Source organism: Candoia aspera, chromosome 2 (assembly GCF_035149785.1).
Source record: "Candoia aspera isolate rCanAsp1 chromosome 2, rCanAsp1.hap2, whole genome shotgun sequence".
Classification (NCBI taxonomy): Eukaryota; Metazoa; Chordata; class Lepidosauria; order Squamata; family Boidae; genus Candoia; species Candoia aspera.
The window spans coordinates 42,012,734-42,034,192 of NC_086154.1; the positions used below are offsets into that span (position 1 = coordinate 42,012,734).

At 41.7% G+C, this 21,459-nt stretch overlaps 1 protein-coding gene across 1 annotated transcript in view; it reads left to right on the forward strand.

Moving 5' to 3' along the window:
- The first annotated feature begins 610 nt into the window (after positions 1-610).
- UROC1 (urocanate hydratase 1) overlaps positions 611-21,459 on the forward strand; it is a 75,627-nt gene continuing 54,778 nt past the window's right edge. Inside the window, exons 1-4 of the mRNA XM_063291671.1 lie at positions 611-816; positions 12,726-12,856; positions 17,220-17,313; positions 20,348-20,407. Of these exons, the coding sequence (XP_063147741.1) occupies positions 691-816; positions 12,726-12,856; positions 17,220-17,313; positions 20,348-20,407 (411 nt within the window). The 5' untranslated portion in view covers positions 611-690. The remainder of the gene's footprint in view (positions 817-12,725; positions 12,857-17,219; positions 17,314-20,347; positions 20,408-21,459) is intronic.

The following is a 21,459-nucleotide window of genomic DNA, read 5'->3' on the forward strand; positions in this document are numbered from 1 at the left end:
ATGGTGGCCTCCAAATGCCTATAACAGGTTCTAACCTTACTAAGGGGCCCTGTGATTGCATGACACACTATTGAGTCTATTTATAGTTTCAGCATATAGATATTTTATTGCTGTATTGTCATTTTAGAATATTGTTTAATAATAACATTGTGGATTGTACTCTTGCATTAACACTTTGGGATTTCTGGAATCGAAGAGAGAAGCATAAATATTTCATTAAAAGACATGGTAAGAAAAGTGGAAGAGGCTCACAACAATGTCATGCTCACAAATAAAAACACCTGAATATTTGAACATTTGCTTATATGTAGTAAAGTGGATGTGTTTTGCCAAATTTCCAATTAAAATCTTGCAAAATCTCAGGCCCTTCCTATGTCTGAGATGTGTACAAAGTACAGAAGCAGATCAACCGTGATTCAGTGCGACAGAGCGACCACATGTGCAAAGATTGGAGAATAAACAGACCTGTCAATGATTCCTCAGGAGGAGGCAGCAGGACAAACCAATAGGATGACAAGGGGTGTCAAATAGGGTGTCTTTCCCCAGGGGATTGGAGGAATTGGTGCAAAAGCCAAAGGGTGACCTGCTTTCGTCAAAGGTAGCCTTAGCTGCTATAGAACCCCAACCCTTTTCTAAGTCCTGTCCTTCAGGTAGGGCTGACTGTCAGGCACCAGCATTCCCTTACGAGCCATGTCTACTCTAAAAGCAGTTTGTGCTGGGCTCCCTCTCCACCCTCTTCCAGAGAACAGAGGCCAAAAGAGTGGAATCCCTCATGCTCCTGTGAGGAGCCCAAATCTCACAGCACGTGAAGAAAAGGTAAGAGTTTGTGCAATTCTTCTCTTTGGACAGTCCCCCCACTTCCCAGTGAATACCTCCCCATGAGTTGGGACTACGGTATGTCCTCCTAGAGAGAACCAAACTCTGCATTCCTAAATTGCTCCCTGGAACTGAGTTGGGTGGATCTCCCCTGACAGACCTGCGGTGGGTTGTCCCTGAAGTCTTAGATATGGCTCTTGAAGCAGGTCTAGTGGTCTCTGCCCAGCCATGTTGTCAATAGCCACCAGCTGTGAATATAAAGCATTGCACAGTATTACTATCTATTGCCCTTAATGTCTTTCTGTTAGTATCAGGTGCTATTGGGTTCAAATGCATATCCCTGCATATCTCACCCTTAACAACATGGTCTTGTTTGGGAGTCTCCAGTTACTCAGCATTATGAGGTCCTGTTGCTGGGGCTTCTCCCTTTAAGATTTCTGAGGGTATCTTTCTGTTCTGTTCAGTCAAATGTAGGATCCTTCTGCATAGATAATGCCCTTTTGAAATGAGAGTAGCAGGATTAATAGAAAAAGTAATGACTTACCACACTTACCTTAATTCAAGGAACAATGCAAGCAAACATAAACTGAGGATCAGGCCTATGCATCCTGTCTATTCTCAAATTGAATTTGCAGTAATAATCTTTTGTTCTGATGTTTTATTTCATGTCCCTTGGTTTCTGTAAATAATATATAGCCTTTTTATAAGACATGTATAAAGGTCAATATCCATGGGAACTTGTCATTACTCTTGACTTTAACATTCTTGAATCCATATTTGCCAGGGTTTTCTTCTATATACAGTATTTCCTGAATTCTCTTGCTTCCAAACTCCTTTGTTGATTGAAATATGAGATAGTAGCATCCTTCATCTTCTTTTTCCTCTGAGACCTAAGCACATTTACGCATTGCCACTGTTTTCACTGCCCATTCCCTTAAAGAGGGATGTGGTGGTGCTGCGGGTTAAACTGCTGAGCTGCTGAGCTTGCCGATCGGAAGGTTGGCGGTTTGAATCCACGTGGCGGGGTGAGCTCCCGTTGCTAGTCCCACCTCCTGCCAACCTAGCAGTTCGAAAACATGCAAATGTGAGTAGATTAATAGGTACCGCTTCGGTGGGCAGGTAACGGCGTTCCATTTAGTCATGCCAGCCACATGACCACGGAAGTGTCTACGGACAAACGCCGGCTCTTCAGCTTTGAAACGGAGATGAGTGCTGCCCCCTAGAGTCGGACATGACTGGACTTAATGTCAAGGGAAACCTTTACCTTTACCTACTGTTTTCACTGCCCATTCCCTTAAAGTCAGCTTGGGATTGTCTTCATGCCTTTCACCCTCAAAACACAGATAACAACCTTACAGCAACAGACAGAAGCCAAGAGACAGACTGAGATGCTAATGTGAGAGGCAAGTGAGGTGAGAGTTCTTACAGGTGAGGGAACAGGTTGCCCAAACATTTTGCTAAACAGGTGCTTTTGTCCATAAAATGTACCCATTTCAGTACTTCATTGGATAAGCTAGCAGGCCATGTTTGCATGTGAAAATCACTTCTCTTCAAGGAGAGATCTGAGGGTAGAACAAGATAGGGTTGCTCTGATGTACAGAACAAGTTTGGACTAGCAACGGGATTCATTCTGTATTGGGAGTGTCTGCAGGGGTGTGTGTGTCAAAAAAGTCATGGTGACAGCTGTGACAGCATGTTTGAAGCCCCACTTTTTAAAAAAAACATACGATGCACATTAGGAGGAGTGGGACTTCAATTGCATGGTCACAACCATGATCTTGACTTTTTTACCACCCCCACTGCCTGCCTGTCACTCTGTGGGTACCCTGTTCTGTACTGCATGTGAAAGTAGGAGGCTAGCTTGTGGGGTGGGGGAATATTACAGCCTGGTTACACACCTTTGTCTCTTCCAGTGTTACTGCTCTCTCCCAGCGTTGCCATCTGAGGTGATTGCTCTGCCTAATATTAGGGATGACCCTCTCTCTCCTGAGTTGATCCAGCATATGCTAAAATATGTCAACAGGGAATGAATTTACTCATGCAGAGGAATTTACCCTGAAAAAAAAAGATTTTACCCATTTCAACAACTAGCTGTGGTTCAGCAACTGAAAATTCTTTTTTAAAAATTGGCCACTTCTAACAAGAAGTCAAAAGTCTGGTAGCACCTTTTCTGACTAACAGTTTTTATTAAAAGGCATATTAAAAAGCTTCTGTCTTAATAACATTTGTTAGTTGGAAAAGGTGCTACCAGACTCCTAATTTTTTGTCACCATAGACTAACACAGCTCTCCTCTTCTAATAGAAAGGAAAGCCTATTCTGCATCTAGCTCACCTCCTGATAAAGGTAGCTGTGTCTCATCTCGATCCTGTATTTGTTCCTAAATTTTTAAGACAATGTAAACTGTGTGAATAATGTTGTGTCTACTGTGACTTTATCATATTATTCTTAGGGTCTGGCTTCAAGAGAATCTCTCTTTATTGGGTCTTCATTGTAAGCAAACTTTTCTGGCAAAAATGTGAGGTTCCTGTCTTATGGCTGTAGATGATTGCTACTGCTTTGAAATCTGCTGTTTTGCCTTTTAAGTGACAGCAGTTTTTTGGGTAAGGTCAGCTATTCTGAGCTGGATATCCTTCTGAAATATGAGGACTAACTCATATCCTAACTGTAATGGTTGCCTATTCTAAAACACCATCAGACTCATGAGCAGAAATTCAAAGATATCTGATTTATTAAAGAATAGTATGCAGGATCACAGAGAAAGCTGAGAATGATGAAAGCGCGCCAAATTCACACTAAAAACCCTCGGTGCAAATGAAATCCCTCCCCCCGTAAAATCTTCTCAAGTTCACAATCCCAGGTGCTCCTAATGGTCTCTGATGGTCTGCGGGAAAAGGCCTTGAGCAGAGAAGATAACCCAAACACATTCCATTGTACTGATTTCACATACAGAGCTTGGTACAAGGTCTCACAGCAGCTCCCTCCCAAACAAAAACGTGCATCAGAGCCATGGCATGTGAAACGTTATGATGTATAAACTACATTGAATCAGTGAACATGACATACTGCCCCCCCCCCAAATGAAGAATACATTAAGCAGCAGGCTTCAAAGGGTAAGCAAGGTGGAAATGGTTAACTAAACCAGGAGCGTTAACATGGCATGCAGACACCCATTCAGGATGAGGAAAGTGTTTCCATCGGACCAGATACTGCAGGGTGCCTCGAAGCTTGCGAGAATCAATGATGTCCTTGACTTCAAAGTGTTGTTGGCTATCAATCATAATTGGAGCAGGAGGAGGAGGTTGAGGGTGCCAACACGGTGAGTGGTGCACAGGCTTAAGCAAGCTGCAATGGAAAACAGGGTGCAAGCATTTCAAATTGTGAGGCAGTTCCAATTTAACAGTAACTGGATTGACAAGATGAACAACAGGAAAAGGACCAATGAATTTGGGAGCAAGTTTTTTAGAGGGTTGAGGTGATTTGATAAATTTAGTAGATAGATACACCTGATCCCCAACATTGAAGTGTTGCAAAGAATGATGCTTATCAGCTTGAGACTTGTAAGCAGCCTGGGCATCAGCCAAAGCTTGTTGAATTACTGGCCAGGAATCAGACAATTTAACAGCCCAGTCAGACACAGAACATGTTTGGGAAGGGGGCTGTGGCAGTTCAGGGATGGGAACAAAGTTGTGACCAGAAAATATGTGAAAAGGGGTTTGTCCGGTACTTTGATGCACAGCATTGTTGTAAGCAACTTCAGCAAAAGGTAACAACTCCACCCAATCGTCCTGATGGTAGTTAATGTATGCTCTAAGAAACTGTCCAAGAGTGGCATTTAACATCTCAGTAGAACCGTCAGTCTGTGGATGGGACGATGTGGAGAGTGCTTGTTTAGTGCCAATTTTAAAAATGATTTCCAAAATTGGGAAGTAAACTGTGTGCTGCGGTCAGAAATTAAATGGGAGGGGCTACTGTGGAGGCAGTAGATGTGGTGGAGATATAGGCATGCTAATTGTGGGGCTGATGGGATGCATGCACATGGAATGAAATGAGCTTGCTTAGAGAAAAAATCCTTTACAACCCAAATGACAGTTTTCTTCTGACTGGGAGGTAGGCCCACAATGAAATCCATAGAAATCTCGTCCCAGGGGCGGGATGGGCTGGCCACTGGCTGTAGAAGCCCCTGTGGTTTCCCCCCTTTTCGTTTTGACATGGCACAAACGGGACAGGAAGCAACATAGTCTTTTACATCACGTCTTAAGGTTGGCCACCAAAATTGACGGTGAACCAAATGCAAGGTTTTGACAAACTCAAAGTGTCCAGCAAGTTTATCATCATGGGAATGATGCAAAACATCAGCTCTTAAAGTTTCAGGCACATAAAGGCAGTGTTCCACCCATGCCAGACCGTTTTCAAAAGAAACAGTGTCTCTATTAGCTAGCAACCAAGTGTCAGATTTCAGCGTCTGGAGAAAGTCCTTCTGTAACTGGCAAGGAACTTGCACTTTCTGCTTCCCAGACTGGGCTGGGGGCAGGGTTCCCTGCTCACGGGTCTGGCTCCGAGTGACAGCAACCAAGCCCAGTTGTGGTTCAGTGAGAACAGTCCCAACCACATCTGCCACCTGGTCAAGGTCCTGAGGTAAACGTGACAAAGCATTGGCCAGAAAGTTTTTCTTTCCTGGAATGGATTTTAACTAGAAGTTAAAGCGACTGAAAAACTGAGCCCAGCGAATCTGTTTAGGGCTGAGACGTTGTGTGGTGAGGAGGGCTTCCAAATTCCTGTGATTGAAAGGACATTTAGCGCTTTCAAGGAGATGGCACCAGATTTCTAAAGCTGCTTTTACAGCAAACGCCTCCTTTTCCCAAACATGCCAACAGCGTTCTGTTTCAGAAAATTTCATGGATAGATAAGCGCAGGGTTTTAAGCGATTTTCTGAATCCCTTTGTAACAAAATAGCCCCAATAGAGGAGTCAGAAGCATCAACTTGGACCACAAAGGGGCGTTCAGGATCAGGGTGCTGTAGAATAGGCTCAGCAGTGAAAAGGGTTTTTAATTTCTCAAATGCTGCCTGGCATTCAGGAGTCCAATTCAGCACTGCCCCAGGGTTTTTTACTTTGTGTGTCTCCCCCAAGCCCTTGGTATGGAGTAAATCAGTGAGGGGCAGAGCAATCTCAGCGAACCCCTGGATAAATTGGCGATAGTAATTACTGAACTCGAGGAAACTTTGTAATTGCCTCCAGGTGCAGGGATGTTCCCAACTTAGAATCACCTGAATTTTTGCAGGGTCCATTTCTATACCCTGGTCAGACACTCGATAGCCCAGATAGTCACGTTGGGTTTTGTGAAACTCGCATTTGGAAAGTTTGGCATAGAGTTTGGCATCTCTAAGTTTGTGTAACACCTGTTTGAGGAGGCATTTGTGTTTCTCCTCAGTTTCAGTGTAAATGAGAACATCATCTAAATAAACCAGGACCCCTTTAAACAAATGATCATGTAATACTTCATTAATCAATTGCATGAAGACTCCAGGTGCCCCTGTGTCCTAAGTGCCAGGAAACACGCTGAGACAAGGAACTGGTCTCTAATGTTTTATTGCTTGTACATAACAGGAATCCTAACAAACTGAAGAAGCATGGGAAAAACCTAGCCATATAAACCCCAAAGGTTAAGGCGGTCCCGATCTGTGTCTCTTTGAATGGCTACCTAATTCCTCAGTGCTACACATGCGCTTAACAGTCTGGATGGGAGCCCCCTGCTCGCCATCCTTACTCATGACACCCTGCCAACCCAAAAGGGAGGACTTTGTACTGAAACGATCCTAGTGGGCAATTAAAAGCAGTTTTCCACTCATCCCCAGCTTTTATGTGAATGCAGAAATAGGCTTTGCGAAGATCAAGCTTGGAGAAAATCTTGCCCTTTGACAAATGAGCTAACATGTCCTTCATGAGGGGCAGAGGGTACTTGTTGACAATAGAGATGGAATTTAACCCTCGATAGTCCATGCAGAGTTGAAGCGTGCCATCTTTCTTTTCCCGGAATAACACAGGAGCCCCAACTGGGGAATTAGCAGGTTCAATAAACCCCCTTGACAGATTTTTGTCAATGAAGTCCCATAATGCCTCGAGCTCCTTCTGAGTCATTGGATAGATTTTTGGCTTGGGCAATTGAGCATTGGGGACCAACTCTATTGCACAGTCAGTTTTCCAGTGGGGTGGTGGTGGTAACTGATCTGCTTCCATCTCCCCAAATACGTCTGCAAATTCTTGGTATTGAGCAGGCAAGCCTTCTAAATGTGGCAAGTCGGGCGCGGTGTGGTGATCGCTGCCCTTCCAACCCCCGCACATGCAACTATCTCCACTGTAGGAGCTTGGTAAAATCCATCTTTAAATGTCACAGTTCTGTGCTCCCAGTTTATATAGGGGCTTCGATAGGTCAACCAGGGGATCCCAGGATTACCAAGGGATTGCCAACAGGTGCTACAACAAATTTTAAAGTCTCATGGTGGCTGCCCATTTGCATTGCCACAGTTCCAGTGAAATGGGTTGCCGCCGCCACCCCCCCCCCGCTGTTGAACCATCAAACTGTGTGAAGATCAAAGGATGCTGGAGGGGGAAACTAGGCAGTTCCAAAGCAGCAACAGCTCAGGGTGAATTAAACACCTGGAACACTCAGAGTCAACTAAAGCCCATACCTCTGTAGTTTTTGTGCGGGAACCCAATTTCACTTTTACTGCTAAAGTGGGACAGTCAGCACTCACCATAGGATCTTCGCACCCATCCTCTTCCACCTGCCCTCTGGCGCCCTTCATGGCAGGTGACTGGCGTTTCCCGCCGGCTCCTTAGAGTCGTCTTCAGCCTCTCCTGAGGGGTAGATTACTTCTTCAGCATCAGCTGTCCCTTTGGCTGCTGTCATTCGTCGTGAGGGGGTGTGTGATTTGGCCAGCAGCTTCCCCTCTCAATCTCCAGCCTTGGCTTTTGGGCAATCAGCTGCTCGATGGCCCTCCTTTCCTCATCGGAGACACTGACCCCTCACGTAGCGCTGATCTCTCTCCTCATCCCAGGCTCTATAGCTTGGCCGGGCAGCAGTCGCAGCACTTCGGGGTCCTGTCATGGTGGCGGGTGGCTTTTCAGGTTTTCTAGTTTGCATGAAGGTATGCTGAGCATGCTCAGCCTTTCCTGCCAGACAGATCCAGTCATACAATGACTCAGGGTCGTCTCTACACAACACCCAACGCAGGACGTCCTGGTTGAGTCCCTCTTTAAAATGCTCTATTAGAGTTGACTCAGACCAGTCAGTGATTTTCCTAGCCAGACCTTAAAACTCTAGGGCATAATCAGCTACTGACATTTGGCCCTGGGTAAGATCCTTCAGTGCCTTCTTAGCTCTTGCCTTGGCCAGAGGATCTTCAAAATGCAGCTTTAACGCCCACATGAAATCATCGAAATAATCAAGTGCAGGGGAGTCAGCATCACTTAATTGAACATACCAGTCAGCCGCTCGACCCTTCAACTTGGTGGCAATGGCAGTTATTTTAGCCTCTTCGGAAGGGAAGCATGCCCCAAACTCTCTCATATAACTTTTAGCATTAGTTAAAAAGAAAGATAACTTTGTTGGATCCCCATCAAATTTGACAGAAAAGTCTCTCACTCCGCCTCCGGTTGGAGTGGAACCAGCTGGCACTTGAGTGGTTGGGCCCCAGGTTACAGTAGCTTTCCCTTTTCAGGGTGGGGATACTGATGGCCAGGCTCTGCGGGGTGGAGATTCATCCCGGAGCCGTCTCCGGTCCCGCTCCACTGGCGGTCTGGATGGGAGGATGGGGGATGGTTGCGGGAAGCTGGGATCTCCTCTGCGCCTCCCCTGCCCCTCCAGTGACAAAGACAGGTTTTTCAACATGTACTCCATCAATTCTATTTTGGCTTCCACCACAATTAGTCTCTCAGGGGTTTGAGAGTCCCCTCTCCTTCACGTGCCCAGTTTCCTCTCAGTTGACACCGTAGTAGATTCTTTGTCTGGGGTTAGCGGGAACTAATACTTCCAGGACGTCCCCGACATCCCTGGTTGGGGTTCCCCCACTTCATCCAAGGTGATCAACTCTGCGAGCAATTCGCTGGGTGCCGGTTGCTTTGGCTCTTCCCCGTTGTCAGATTCCTCTGCATCAGAACTGGAATTCGATTCATCCCTTGACAGGTCTTGGGATTCTGAAGGTTCTGTGGTGAGATTCAGTTCTCCTCTCTTGACCGTCAACTCGGGCATCAAGCTAATATGAGATCTAGAAAACTGGGAGCTGCAGGGCAACTCTGGAGAATTCCAAGTTAGGTAGCCTATCTGGTTGAGATCACAGTAATCACATACATTCTGTGTGTGTGTGTGTGTGTGTTTGTGTCTCTCTCTCACACACACACAGATATTTACTTTCTCACATATATTGCACAATGAGAAGGCTCTTTCTACCACAGTAAAGATCATGCTTCTTTGCTTTTAATTGTATTTTTGATTCAATTGAACAAAAATCCAAGCAATCATCTTTAAGTTGTGGCTAGCAGCTCACTAAAAGATGTCTATTGCTCTTATGTCTCTGATTGAGCGTTGGCTTAGTATTTGATGTATTGTATATATCTTTGTACATCAAAGAACAGCCTCGTGTGGCGCAGAGTGGTAGGCGGCAGTATTGCAACCGAAACTCTCCCCATGACACGAGTTCGATCCCAGCAGAAGCTGAAGTCTCAGGTAGCCAGCTCAGGTCGACTCAGCCTTCCATCCTTCTGAGGTTGGTAAAATGAGTACCCAGCTTGCTGGGGAAGGTGACGACTGGGGAAGGCAGTGGCAAACCACCCCGCTCTATAGTCTGCCAAGAAAACGTCGCAAAAGCGGCGTCCCCCCAAAGGGTCAGGCATGACTCAGTGCTTGCACAGAGGACCTTTCACCTTCACCATATATCTTTGTATGGATTTATTTTGATTTCCCAACATTTGATGTTGGAGATAATTCTTTCTCCTTGGTGTACCTTTTATTTATTTATTTTGTTAAATTTATCTCCTGTTTTTTTCTCCAGGAGCTAAAGGTGGCCTACTAGGTGATCTCCCTCATTTGTTACACACAATAATACCCCTCTGACATACTGTATGTTGGATTAAAAGAGTTGACTGGCCCAAAATAATCCAGTGAGCCTGCTGCTGCTGAGGGTGGACTTGAAATTAGATCTCCTCTGTCCCAGTCCAATATTTCACCCACACACACATATCTCAGTGACTTTGCACAACAGTAGCTCCTGAATTCAATGGGTATGAATGCAGCTACAGTTTCTCTGTCACCCAACATCCAGGTTGGCTTTTTAAACAAACAAACAAAACACCAAATCATTCTCTTGGCCTCAATTGTCCTGCTGGCACACAGGGTGATTTCCTTCCTGGATGGAACTTGACCACCAATCTGTCCATCCCTCTTTGAACCCAAGTTGCAGGCAGACCAGCCAGCAGGACACAGCAGAGAAAAAATCTTGCTTTGATAATCCAAGATAGCCTCTGTATCTTGGAGGCACAGAGCTATTTCATCTCCTTCCCGCACCCTTGTAAATGAGAACTAAGGGAAGAGAATCAATTATAAGATTTTAATTAAACCTAATGACAATGTCAAAATTAAACCTCAATCTTGCTTTTACCTTCAAATGATAGTGATAATTTGCTGCCTTTCTGTTTGATTTTATTCTTTGGAAGAAATCTCTTCATTCTGTCCATCCCAATGAAGTGTTGGAAAGAAATTATGTAAAGAACCTTGGGACTTTGTCCATCTGTCAGGGGAATAATCCTCTAAGTGCTGAAGAGAACTGGATTAAGTTTGGTGTGGTATGAGAAGCCAGCAAAAGAAAGCTTGAATTTGAGAATGGGCAGGCTCCAGCAGGGGGCAGAAAAAAATCACCCCAATGCATCCTTGGTCTGGAAGAACCAGTTGGGCAGTGGCTTGAAATGCTATTGACCGAAACATTCTGAGCCCTCCTCTCTCCTTCCTGCTGGACACATCAGACAGGTTGGACCATACACAGCCTACCCTGCACTTCCTCAGGCATGCTCAGGCACAGATACGCGCACACCCAGCGACCATATGGGACAGATGCATTATGTGAACAAATCAAGCTTCAGAGTACATATTGTGACAGTCCTGAATTTGGTACGCTGAAGATACGCAATTTTATTCTAATGCCCCAGGTAGTTACATAATTGAAAAAGACGAGTGTGCACTTTCTTAAACTGGTAGTGCTTTTTCTGCTTTTTTTCCCTGGTCCTAGACTTTGACTCTTATGTGCTGCTTCTTCTGTTAATGGTATAGTACCTTTTTGTTTTGGTCTTCTGTTGTTTTAGTTTCTGCCCAAGCATTTCAAACTGTGTGTGAACACCGCAGCAGAATAAAGTGATTAAAAAAATTAAAAAGTGTTTAAGTAAACAAAAATAATGGAATAAATTATGAAAGTATACATTTCAGATGTCATTTTAAAAAAACACACAATTTTTTGGTACCCCGTTTGGAGTACATTGGAGTCAGCAGAGAACTTATTTCCTCCAAGAGGTGTGGCTCTTACAGAGCTTGGGACAAACTATTCCTGAACACGTTCACTTTTCTTTGCAAGAGAGGGATTCTCCTTGTATGTGTGGATGGTGTGTGGAGATGATGATGATGATTCAAATTTTGCTACTGCCCATCTCCTCCAAAAGAGGGACTCTGGGTGGTTTACAATAAAATTAAAACTATGATAATAAACAATTAAAATCCTATAAGAATAAAACAATTTACAAATATAAAATACAATATAAATAATTGTAAAATCCAAGAGGCTAGAAAATTCTAATCAGGTGGGAGGGGCTCTAAGGTGCGAGCCAACCCCATGAATGGCTGCCCACCTTCCCGCCCCATGCGAGACGGCAGAACCAGGTTTTCAGGGCCCTCCTGAAGGTCGGAAGTGAAGGGGCCTGCCTCACCTCTGGGACAAGATGTTCCAAAGGGCAGGTTGTTTGAGATGTTGGGAAATTGCAAATTTGTTTTTTTGTACTTAAGATGGGTTCATATGCTAAACTGTTCATTTGGATTTTCTCTCCTGACTTCGTCTCCTTTTCAGCAATCATCCACAGCCATTTCCCCACTAGTAATTTATAGCAACCTATTAGCATCACCAAGCCTGTGTTGAAGTGACATAAAGTCTGTCCTTATCACTGTTATTTTGGAACAACAGTGGTTAAATGACTGTAGAAGATGCTGTAAATCACTAGTGGGGAAATAACCCAAGAAGCAGTAGGGCAACATTCCGGGTATTTGGTAACCCTAGCACATTTAAATATTGAGTACAGAAGTTCACAGTTTCTTTACACAGCAAAAGACAATCTTAATTAATTAATTAATTAAAATTTCTTTGCCGCCCATCTTGCTTATGACGACTCAGGGCAGCTTACAAATAGTAAAAATAACAAATCACTAAAACAGTTCAATATAAATACCTAAATTTACTAGGTAATTTTACATGGGTGGCATATATTCTGTCATCTCAGGATGACAATGAAGTAGCAGACTTGGCATGACCCATCTATGCTGCCAAAGAGGCAGCAAAGCTTTCTGCTTTGTTTTGTGCTTAATGTAAAGGCCTACATTAATGTTCCTTCATTTCTTCTCTGGAAAATGGATGCAGGACATTATCCTATTCATAGAAAGAGCTGAATGAAAAGATTCCATTGAAAAAGTGCTACTACCTTAGTGGATGGACCCTCATTTTTACTTAAGATCAATGTCCTTGAATGCATTCATAAGAACTGGGCATGTTTCCCACTCAGCCTAATAAAATGCATGTGCTTAATTAATTGTGATAGCCACCCGCTTAGTCATTTTTAAAACTTACTCATGTTTTCTTTTTCCTCCCTTGTTTTGGCAGTTGGCTTTAAAGAACTCTCTGCGTTATTTCCCATCTAACTTGCATGGAATCCTAGCACCAGAATTTGCCAAAGAATTGAGACTCTATGGGCATATCTACATGTACAGGTTCTGTCCCCAGATTGAAATGAGGTAAGGATTAGGATTTGCAGAAAGATTGTCAGTGTGGCTACATCACGGTCCAGCCATGAACTAGGCTAGCAGAAGGTCACTTGTTGATTAACCAGCAAGATAAGACAAAACAAGGCAGAGAAGTAAGCAAGCTGATTTACTGGTCAATGTAGGCAGATGCTGACCATCTGGGAACTTTGGACTGGGTTCAAGCATCATACTAAACCATAACATAGTTAGTTTGTTTCTAGAAGTTTATAAACAATGATTTAGGACAATATATCAAGTCAGTTAATTGTAGATTAGAAAACAAACCATGATAAAAAGCCTCTGAAAGTGTGAATTCAACCTTTGACTTGCTTGAGAGTCAATGCTGACAGCTTCATGATAGAGTGGAGAACAGTGGCCCTTTGTTTCTGATGAATGTCTGTTTCCAGCATCTTCACAGCTGTTGTGGTTGAGATGGCTGAGGACTGTTGTTCAGCAACATCTAGATCTCCAATCCATTTGCTCTTTATAATCTGTAAGTTTGTAATGCAGTTCTTCGCTGTGGCCAACTTCCTTGTGAGCAGCACAGCATATAGCAAACTTATTCTGGAAGAAGTAAGACATACAGAAAATAAGCTGTCAAGGCTTAGCTTGATCCTGGCTATCAAAATACCTAGGCAGAGACTCCCAAGTGCCTTGTTAGGTTCTAATGAAACCTATATAAGAACAAATTCCAGAACTGTATTTCTCTAACAGCTCATAACCTTTTCTAATGTCAAGCCTTTTTCACCAGCACCATCCATAAAAAGTAACCATAATGTAAAAATAACATGTGTCATGACATCATCACATAAATAATATAATTATGCCACAATGTCTGATGCAAATATGTAATATCTCCTATGTGATGACACCATGACATATATGTATTGTTACTAACTATAAAACACTCCACACCATTTTAAGCTTAGTTTAAGCATGTTTAGGGGTACTATATCTGAGTTGAAAAATGTAGATGGCTGATAGATAATAGCAAAGAGTTAGTTTTATGTGTCTCTTGGCTGCCATCTAGTAGTCATCACCCAGATTTTTGCAGTCCGGATATTATCTACAGTCCTAAACATGTTGAACAAACCCAGTGTACAGGTCTAGAAATAGCCTCAGACTATAAGCTGGCATGAACCGGCTTTGTACTTGTAGGTTTTCCCTATATTTCTTCACATGTTTCACTTTATGAATTGCAGCAGCTTCTCCAAGGTGGGGAGACATTATATTTGGACTGCAAGCATCTGGAGGATCATTAGATGACAGTAAACAGATACAGACTAACCCCTTTGCTACCATCTAGTGTTTGTTCAGATATGGGGAACCCTAGTTGTATTCAGTTCCAGCAAACTATGATTTCTTTTAGCCCAAGCTATAACCTACAAGTTAAGATGCAACTATAAAATATAAATTAATTAATTTGAATAGAATGTGTAAAGGGGAGAACATGTAAAAGCGCAGAAGCTGTTTCTTTAATGTCAAGCCATAATTGGATGTGAAATGATTCTGTACCTGTTCGTTTATTTATATGATTTTTAAGGCCAACCCACTCACAGCTGGTGACTCTGGGTGGTATACAGAAAGAAAAAAATGAAAAAGGATGACTATAATACATCAACAGAAAACAAACCTGCCTCCCAAATCAAAACACAATCAATATATAATTGAGGCTGGTTATAAAGACATGCATAATACAGGTCACAGAATGGGCTCGTTTGCCATCCTGGCCCAGATCATAGGAAAAAGAGCCAGGTTTTCACTGGCTCTGCACAATAGAGTTTGTGCCCTTTTGAACTTTGGGGAAAAACATGTTCAAGGGCATGTGTAGCAACCAAGAAGGCATGACCCCTAGGTCCCATGAGATGGTATTGTTTCACAAAGGAAAGGGAATGCGGAGAAACTATGATATAGGCTTATGTGCTTATTTCTTTGTTTGCTTTAATTCTAGTTGGCTGAATGAAGTTCAGAGCAATCTGATTTCAAGCTGTTTTGCTTAACCATCAAGTAAACATTGGCTGTTTTGGAAAGGAAAGAAACATTGACCACTTTGCCCCTGAGAACAAGTGTGATATTATGATTAAGCTGTTGAGTCAGGACTGAGAGGCCCATGTTCAAGTACTCCCTCAGCTGTGGAACTTTGGGACAATCTCTCTCTCTTAGCCCACCCACCTTATAGGATTGCAATGGGGGAAAATGGGAGGAGAGAATGGTAGGCATGTTGCCTTGAGATTCCAGAGCAAGGGTGGGAAAGAAATCTAATTAATAACAAACATAATGAAAAGCGTTTTTTATCATCTCGGCCCCAAGGGAGAGAGGAGGAAAAAGTGCTGTAGCCAAATGCTGTTGCGTTTATCTTTCAAATATCTTTGCTCATTAGATGCAAAGTTCATTTGTTCTCATTGACTGATCTTGTTTACTTCATTTAGTGTTTTTGGCAACTATGTCCTGCTAGTGTGAAAGTGTAAATTATTTTGAACTTAGGGCAAAAATGATTGTAGTGCACTACATAGACCCCATACTGACTGTAGGCTGAAAAAAGCTTAGTTTTGTAATTGTTCTGAGCTGTAGTTTTGAAAATCTGATAAAAGGCAATAACATTCCTCAAATGTAGTGTTCCATTTTGAAGCATATTTGTTAACAATTGCTCAGAATCTGTTTGTTCCAATTGGATTTTATATTTGGATTCTCAAATGAACAGTTCAAATTCTGCCCATGTTCCAAATATGCCTATTAGTTAAAAAAACAACTGCCCAAGGACACGGAGCTCTAATTCTATAAGCATATGCAACTGAGCTGATACAGCTTTTCTGCATTCAGATTCTGAATAAATAAGATCAAGTAACAAGGTCAGCATAAACAATACATTTTCTTCATTCAGCATGGACTCCTTCCAAAACAGACATTGAACAAGAGAAACAATGAAAAAAAATGCTATGATATTCCTTTTGCAGGTGGATGTATTTGCTAACCAAACTGTTTGCCAATGGCACTGTGTCTATTTCTGTGCCAATGTTGATAACTGTTTCTTGTTTGTATGTATGTGTTATGCACATATGTATCTGTGTACCATATCAGGGCTGTGCAGCACTTCAGAACTAATTTGGAAAACATGGTTGGGTTCACACAGGAATGTGGGCTGAACACTTGCCTACAAATCTTTAAAGGAGAAATGTCTGTTCCCAGGATTGTCCAGGTCCCCTCTGTGGCTGCCACATGATCCTGGGAAAAGTTGTGGCTGCTTTAGAGTGTTACAGAGAGGTGCTACATTTTCATCCCCCCCCACCCCTGCTCCATGATCAAAACAACTTTTGGGAATTGAATCTGAAGTACTGCACAAACCTAGAATATGTATGCGTATATGAGTATGTATTGCTTTTTTCACCTTGGAGCCTCTTTCCTGTGGAGTGGTTTTCCAAATGGAATGGCTACTCAGTTGGCCCAGGAGAAGTGGCACCTCATAATATTTGCTGAATGGACAACATGAGCTCAAAGCACACACCTTGGGACTGCAAGAGAAATTACCAGTAGCATTGTACAGTAGTGGCAAGTTCCAGCATCTGGCATTTATATTTGGTTTTCCTTTAATAGCAGTATTCTATCTGTGAACAGGCAGGTTTGAAATAACTGCTCATTTGTTCCTGTGCATTTGTTCTAGTTCGTTCATTCATTTATTCATTCATTCATTCAATCATTCATTCATTCATTCATTCATTCATTACTAGGTCCTGTTCATGGTTCTCTTTGGAGAAGAGATAGAGATGTTCCTCTTTCGCCTGACACTTTGCCTGCTCTGTAGTCAGTTTCCCAAGCCAGCCTGATCAAAGAACACTTCCTTTCCTGCTTCTATAAACAGGGTGTACAATGCTCCTAGATTAAATAGATTCTATTTAATCATTTTATACACTGAGAATGTGTATCCGTGGGTTCAAGTATTTGGTGCCCTTGAGTAATAAGAGAAATTAGGTGTTTTTGTTAACCATATTGAACCAGCTTTCTCAATCTTGTAAACTTCAGAGTTGTCAGACTACACATATCCATACACTATCTGAAGATAATGGGCACTCTAACGTATCTTCAGGGCACTAGGTAGAAAGAAGCCCTTAATAAACTAATCTCTTTTTGGGGGAAAAAAACCCTTCCTATTCTCATCTACTGAGAAGTTAATCTTGATTGAGTCCACATGGTCTTATTCATGATAGGTGTACTACATCCCTAATTGTCTTTATTGCTCTATTAATTTTTTTCTATATTGGTTTTTCTTTTAATTTATCTGTGATAAATTCAACAATTCAACTGTAAAACAAATTGGGAATAATTACTTCATCTCCGCCTTTATCTGTTTTAATTTCAGAGCTTATCCTATTCAGGAATATCCTTGCAAAACCAAACAAGCCGCTGCAATAATGCACATGATTATGAATAATCTTGATCCTGCAGTAGCACAGGTAATGAATATTTGGGGAAAACATGGTCTAGGAAAGAAATCTCCTGTCACATTAATGAGAATGTACTGCCTTTTATGAAGGAACAGATTTCAGTCCCCTTATAACTTGGAGACAGTGATTAGATTCATGCATTATGTTAAACTATGGTTGTTTTGACAATACTTTGTTGAATAAATCTACAATTAGCTAGGTTGAAAAAACTTGATAAGCTATAAACCATAGTTTAAAAACCAGAATGTCCAGTTCTCACCATTCATACATATATAATCAGAACCCTATTTCCTTTCGGGGCAAGCAATATATCAAAGTGCAGAGAAGGAACAAAAATAGTAAACCAAAGGAATTAAAGGCATGAGATAAGAAAAAGAAAAGCAAACATATCTAAAACTGGTTTATATTAGTGCCATTCAGAATACCTCTCCATAGCTTTTGTAGCCTTGCAAACCATCCTTGCTTCCAGTCCATACTCCCATCTAGACCACTGCAATGAGCTCTATGTGAGACTGCCCTTGAAGAGCATTCGGAAGCCTCAATTGGTGCAGAATGCAGCAGCTTGGGTGGTCAATGGCACCTCTACTCCATGAGCTGCATTGGTTGCCAGTGTGCTTCCAGGTGCAATTCAAGGTGCTGGTTGTCACCTTTCAAGCTCTTCATGGCTTGGGACCAGGTTGCTTGAGGGACTATCTCTCCCCAATTGTTTCTACTTGTCCAATCCAATCAGGCAGGATAGGCATGCTTCAGGTCCTGTCAGCTAAAGGATGCCAATTGGTGGGGCCTAGAAGACTTGCCTTTTCTGCTGTAGCACCTGCCTTATGCAACATTCTCCCTCTGGAGACCAGGTTGGTCCCAACCCTGCTGGCTTTTGGTAAGTCCTTAAAGTGTGCTTGAGCCAAGGGCCCTGAGCGTGTGCAGGGACCCATTTCTTGATTAATCTAGTGATTATGGTGGGTGGGTTATTCTCAGCTGCTATGTATTTTATTTTTTGTATTATATTGTAATGGATAATTAGATCTCGAATCATTTTTATTTTTTAAATATTGTTCACCACCCAGAGTCACTTAGTGTGATGGGTGGCCATACAAATTAAACAAACAAACAAACAAACACTCTGCACCGTACCCGGCCTTTTATTCTTTAAACTTCTCACTTCTCTCTTTCTGAGAATCTCATCTCTTCTCTTCTCTTTCTGAGAAGTCCATCCAAGTATGACTTCCATGGTCTTCCTCCTCCTATCAACCCATTCACTTTTTCTCTTATACTGTATATTTGCTTTATTATTCAATCCTTGTTTGTTGTCTCTATATTATAAACAACCAAACCATACAATTTTTGTACTGGTGACTCACTTTTGTGTTCAATCAACATTGATTCATTACCCATTCATTCTTGACTCTATATCTTTTTACACATATGTTTCTTAAGTACGCCATTCCCATTGCATCCAACTTTTATTTTCTCCTGACTTACACAGTTCTCATTTCCAGAGAGATAGTGAGCAGAAGCAAGCTCTTATAAGGAAGTTCCATTTTCACTTCTTTTGACATGCTTCCATTCCTTTTCCCATCTTTAGTAAACATTCTACCAAACTATAAAAATTTATCAACTTGCTCTAATTTTTTGACATTATATATAACTTGCAACCATTCACTCCATTTTCCCTATCAAATATATCTATCTTGACCTTTGATATAATAGTTTTCAGATCTACAGTATATTCCTTGTTGCATCTTACAATCTATCTAACATTCACTGCAAATCATTTTTCTTCTCAGACTCAAACAGCATCATCTGCATACGAAGTACATATATGTTCATGACCCAAGTCAATACATTGTATCATCATCACAAAAGCTTCTTATACATTTCTTATACATTAAAAAACCAAGGGATACATCACACTTCCTTGCCTTACACCCTGATCAGAACTGAACCATTTACTAAGCATTCAAGTTATTCTCACATATGCTTTACTTCTATTATATATTTCTCTTATCACATTCAACAGCCCTAACCAAGTCTTTATCATGCACTTTCTTTAAATCAATATACAATACACAAATTTTTATTTCCATCAAAATTGCTCTGTATTTTCTCTGCCTCATTTAATCTTAACCATTCTTTGCTCTCTTTGACTATGTTCTTTGCAACATTTTGTGTCTACATATTATAAAATAACTTTTATAATTTTTTTTTGCATCAATAATTTTCATATGCATTTTCCCACATTCATAACCTTTTTCATGTCTTCATTCCACTAAGTATCCTTTTTCATACTTCTCATATTTCTGTGGCTCCCGGTAACGTAATTGTTTTTCCTCTGTTTTAGTCAGCATCCACATCCTTTTTCCTTATGTTCACTTCTGTTGGGAAATTAAACTAGCTCCTTATTCTATTTCATACAAGATTTGTACTTCCTTTTCCTGCAGTTCTTTTTCACTTCTTTATTTTTCTTCCATGTCTGTTTTCCCAAGTTCTATTCTTGGCACTACCAAAAAATTGGTCTGTCCCATATTCATAACCTCTGACCGTCCTTGTCTCTGTGTCTCTGATTCTCTTAGCCTTTCATTATACAGTCAATTAAATCATGTTATTTGGATTTATGTTCATTCTTCTGCATATGTATATATGAATTGATGTATGGTTTAACCACATATTCAAAACAAACAAGTCTTTTTCTAAGCAGATACTCACCAGTCACCATTCATTACTGGGTCTCTCCAGTCACTTTTTCTATATTCTCTCATCTCATTCCCATTTTTTCATTTATGTTACCTAATAGATTTTTTTTCCCTTGGGTTGCATTTATTCCCAGTTATTTAAACAATTTAAAAGGGAGGAAAAATTCATTATTCTTAAAGAGAAACCATAGATCATGCATCACTTTTATTTCATTTTTATGATAAGATATTAAGGATATTAAACAAATGTCCTCAAGATGAAGCTCTTGTTCTGGGGATAGAGATAAGAGATCTTAATATCATTGTAAAGGAATTGTTTTGAAATCTTGTATGGATTTAAAATGTACCTTTTGCAGTTTCCTCAGGAGCTTGTAACTTATGGAGGAAATGGACAAGTGTTCAGCAACTGGGCACAGGTATGATGCTGTAGATACATTTTCAGTGACAAATGATTTGAAAACGATTCTCATTCAGTTTAGGAAAAGTTTGATGAGCAGCTGACTATAATTCTAACTTTTACTTATTTTACACACGAGGAGAAAAAATGAGGATGAATCTGCTTGCTCCCCTTGTCTCCATTGGTCTTGTTTTCACTCTTTTTGTTCCAATGGAAGAGAATATCTGTAGCTCAGGGTTGACCTGTGGAGTCCTTACTGCTCTCTGAGTTTGGTTGTTTGCTTGCAGATGTTTCATTATGCTTCAGTGTTAGTGAATGTGGGGTTTGCTCATTCACAAGTATGACATGAGCTCAGCCACCATGGAATAGATATAACTATAGATATTGCTGGGGTGCTTTTGTTTTTTGGTGGGGGTTTTTTTGTGCCTTCCAGTCAGCATTGCCTGGACAGGTCCCTGAAGTTTTCTTGGCAAGATTTCAGAAGTGGTTTGCCATTGCCTTCTTCTGAGGGCTGAGAGACAATGACTGGCCCAAGGTCACCCAGCTGGCTTTCTACTTAAGGCGAGACTAGAACTCACAGTCTCCAGGTTTCTAGCCTGATGCCTTAACTGCTACACCAAAGTGGCTCTCTGTTTTCTTCTATATAATTCAGCCATCACCCTTCTGTAAGGATCGTCCTATTATAAATAACGCGCAGACGCTGCTTCGAGCAAACAGGTTCAGGGTTTATTTAGATAGGTACTTGTCCAGTAAAAAGCCGAGAGTAGCGTAGCCTGTTACAGATTTCAAATATATCCCCTCGTTCCCGCCAGAGTTCCTCCCCCCACCCTTGCTCCGCCCCTTCGCCGGATTTCCTTATTTGGTTGTGATCGAGCCATGACTGCGCATGTCTCAACCACACCCTACCTGTTCCTGCCCTGCTCGTTGTCGGGACAATGGCGTTGATGGTCGAGTGCCGGCTCTTCTCAGGTAGGGTATTTCCAGGCTATTGCTTTCTTTTGTTTTCTAACTACTTCTCCTTTTCCTCTCTCTACTTGAGGCTATCTATTGTCATGTGTGCGCTGCCATGCA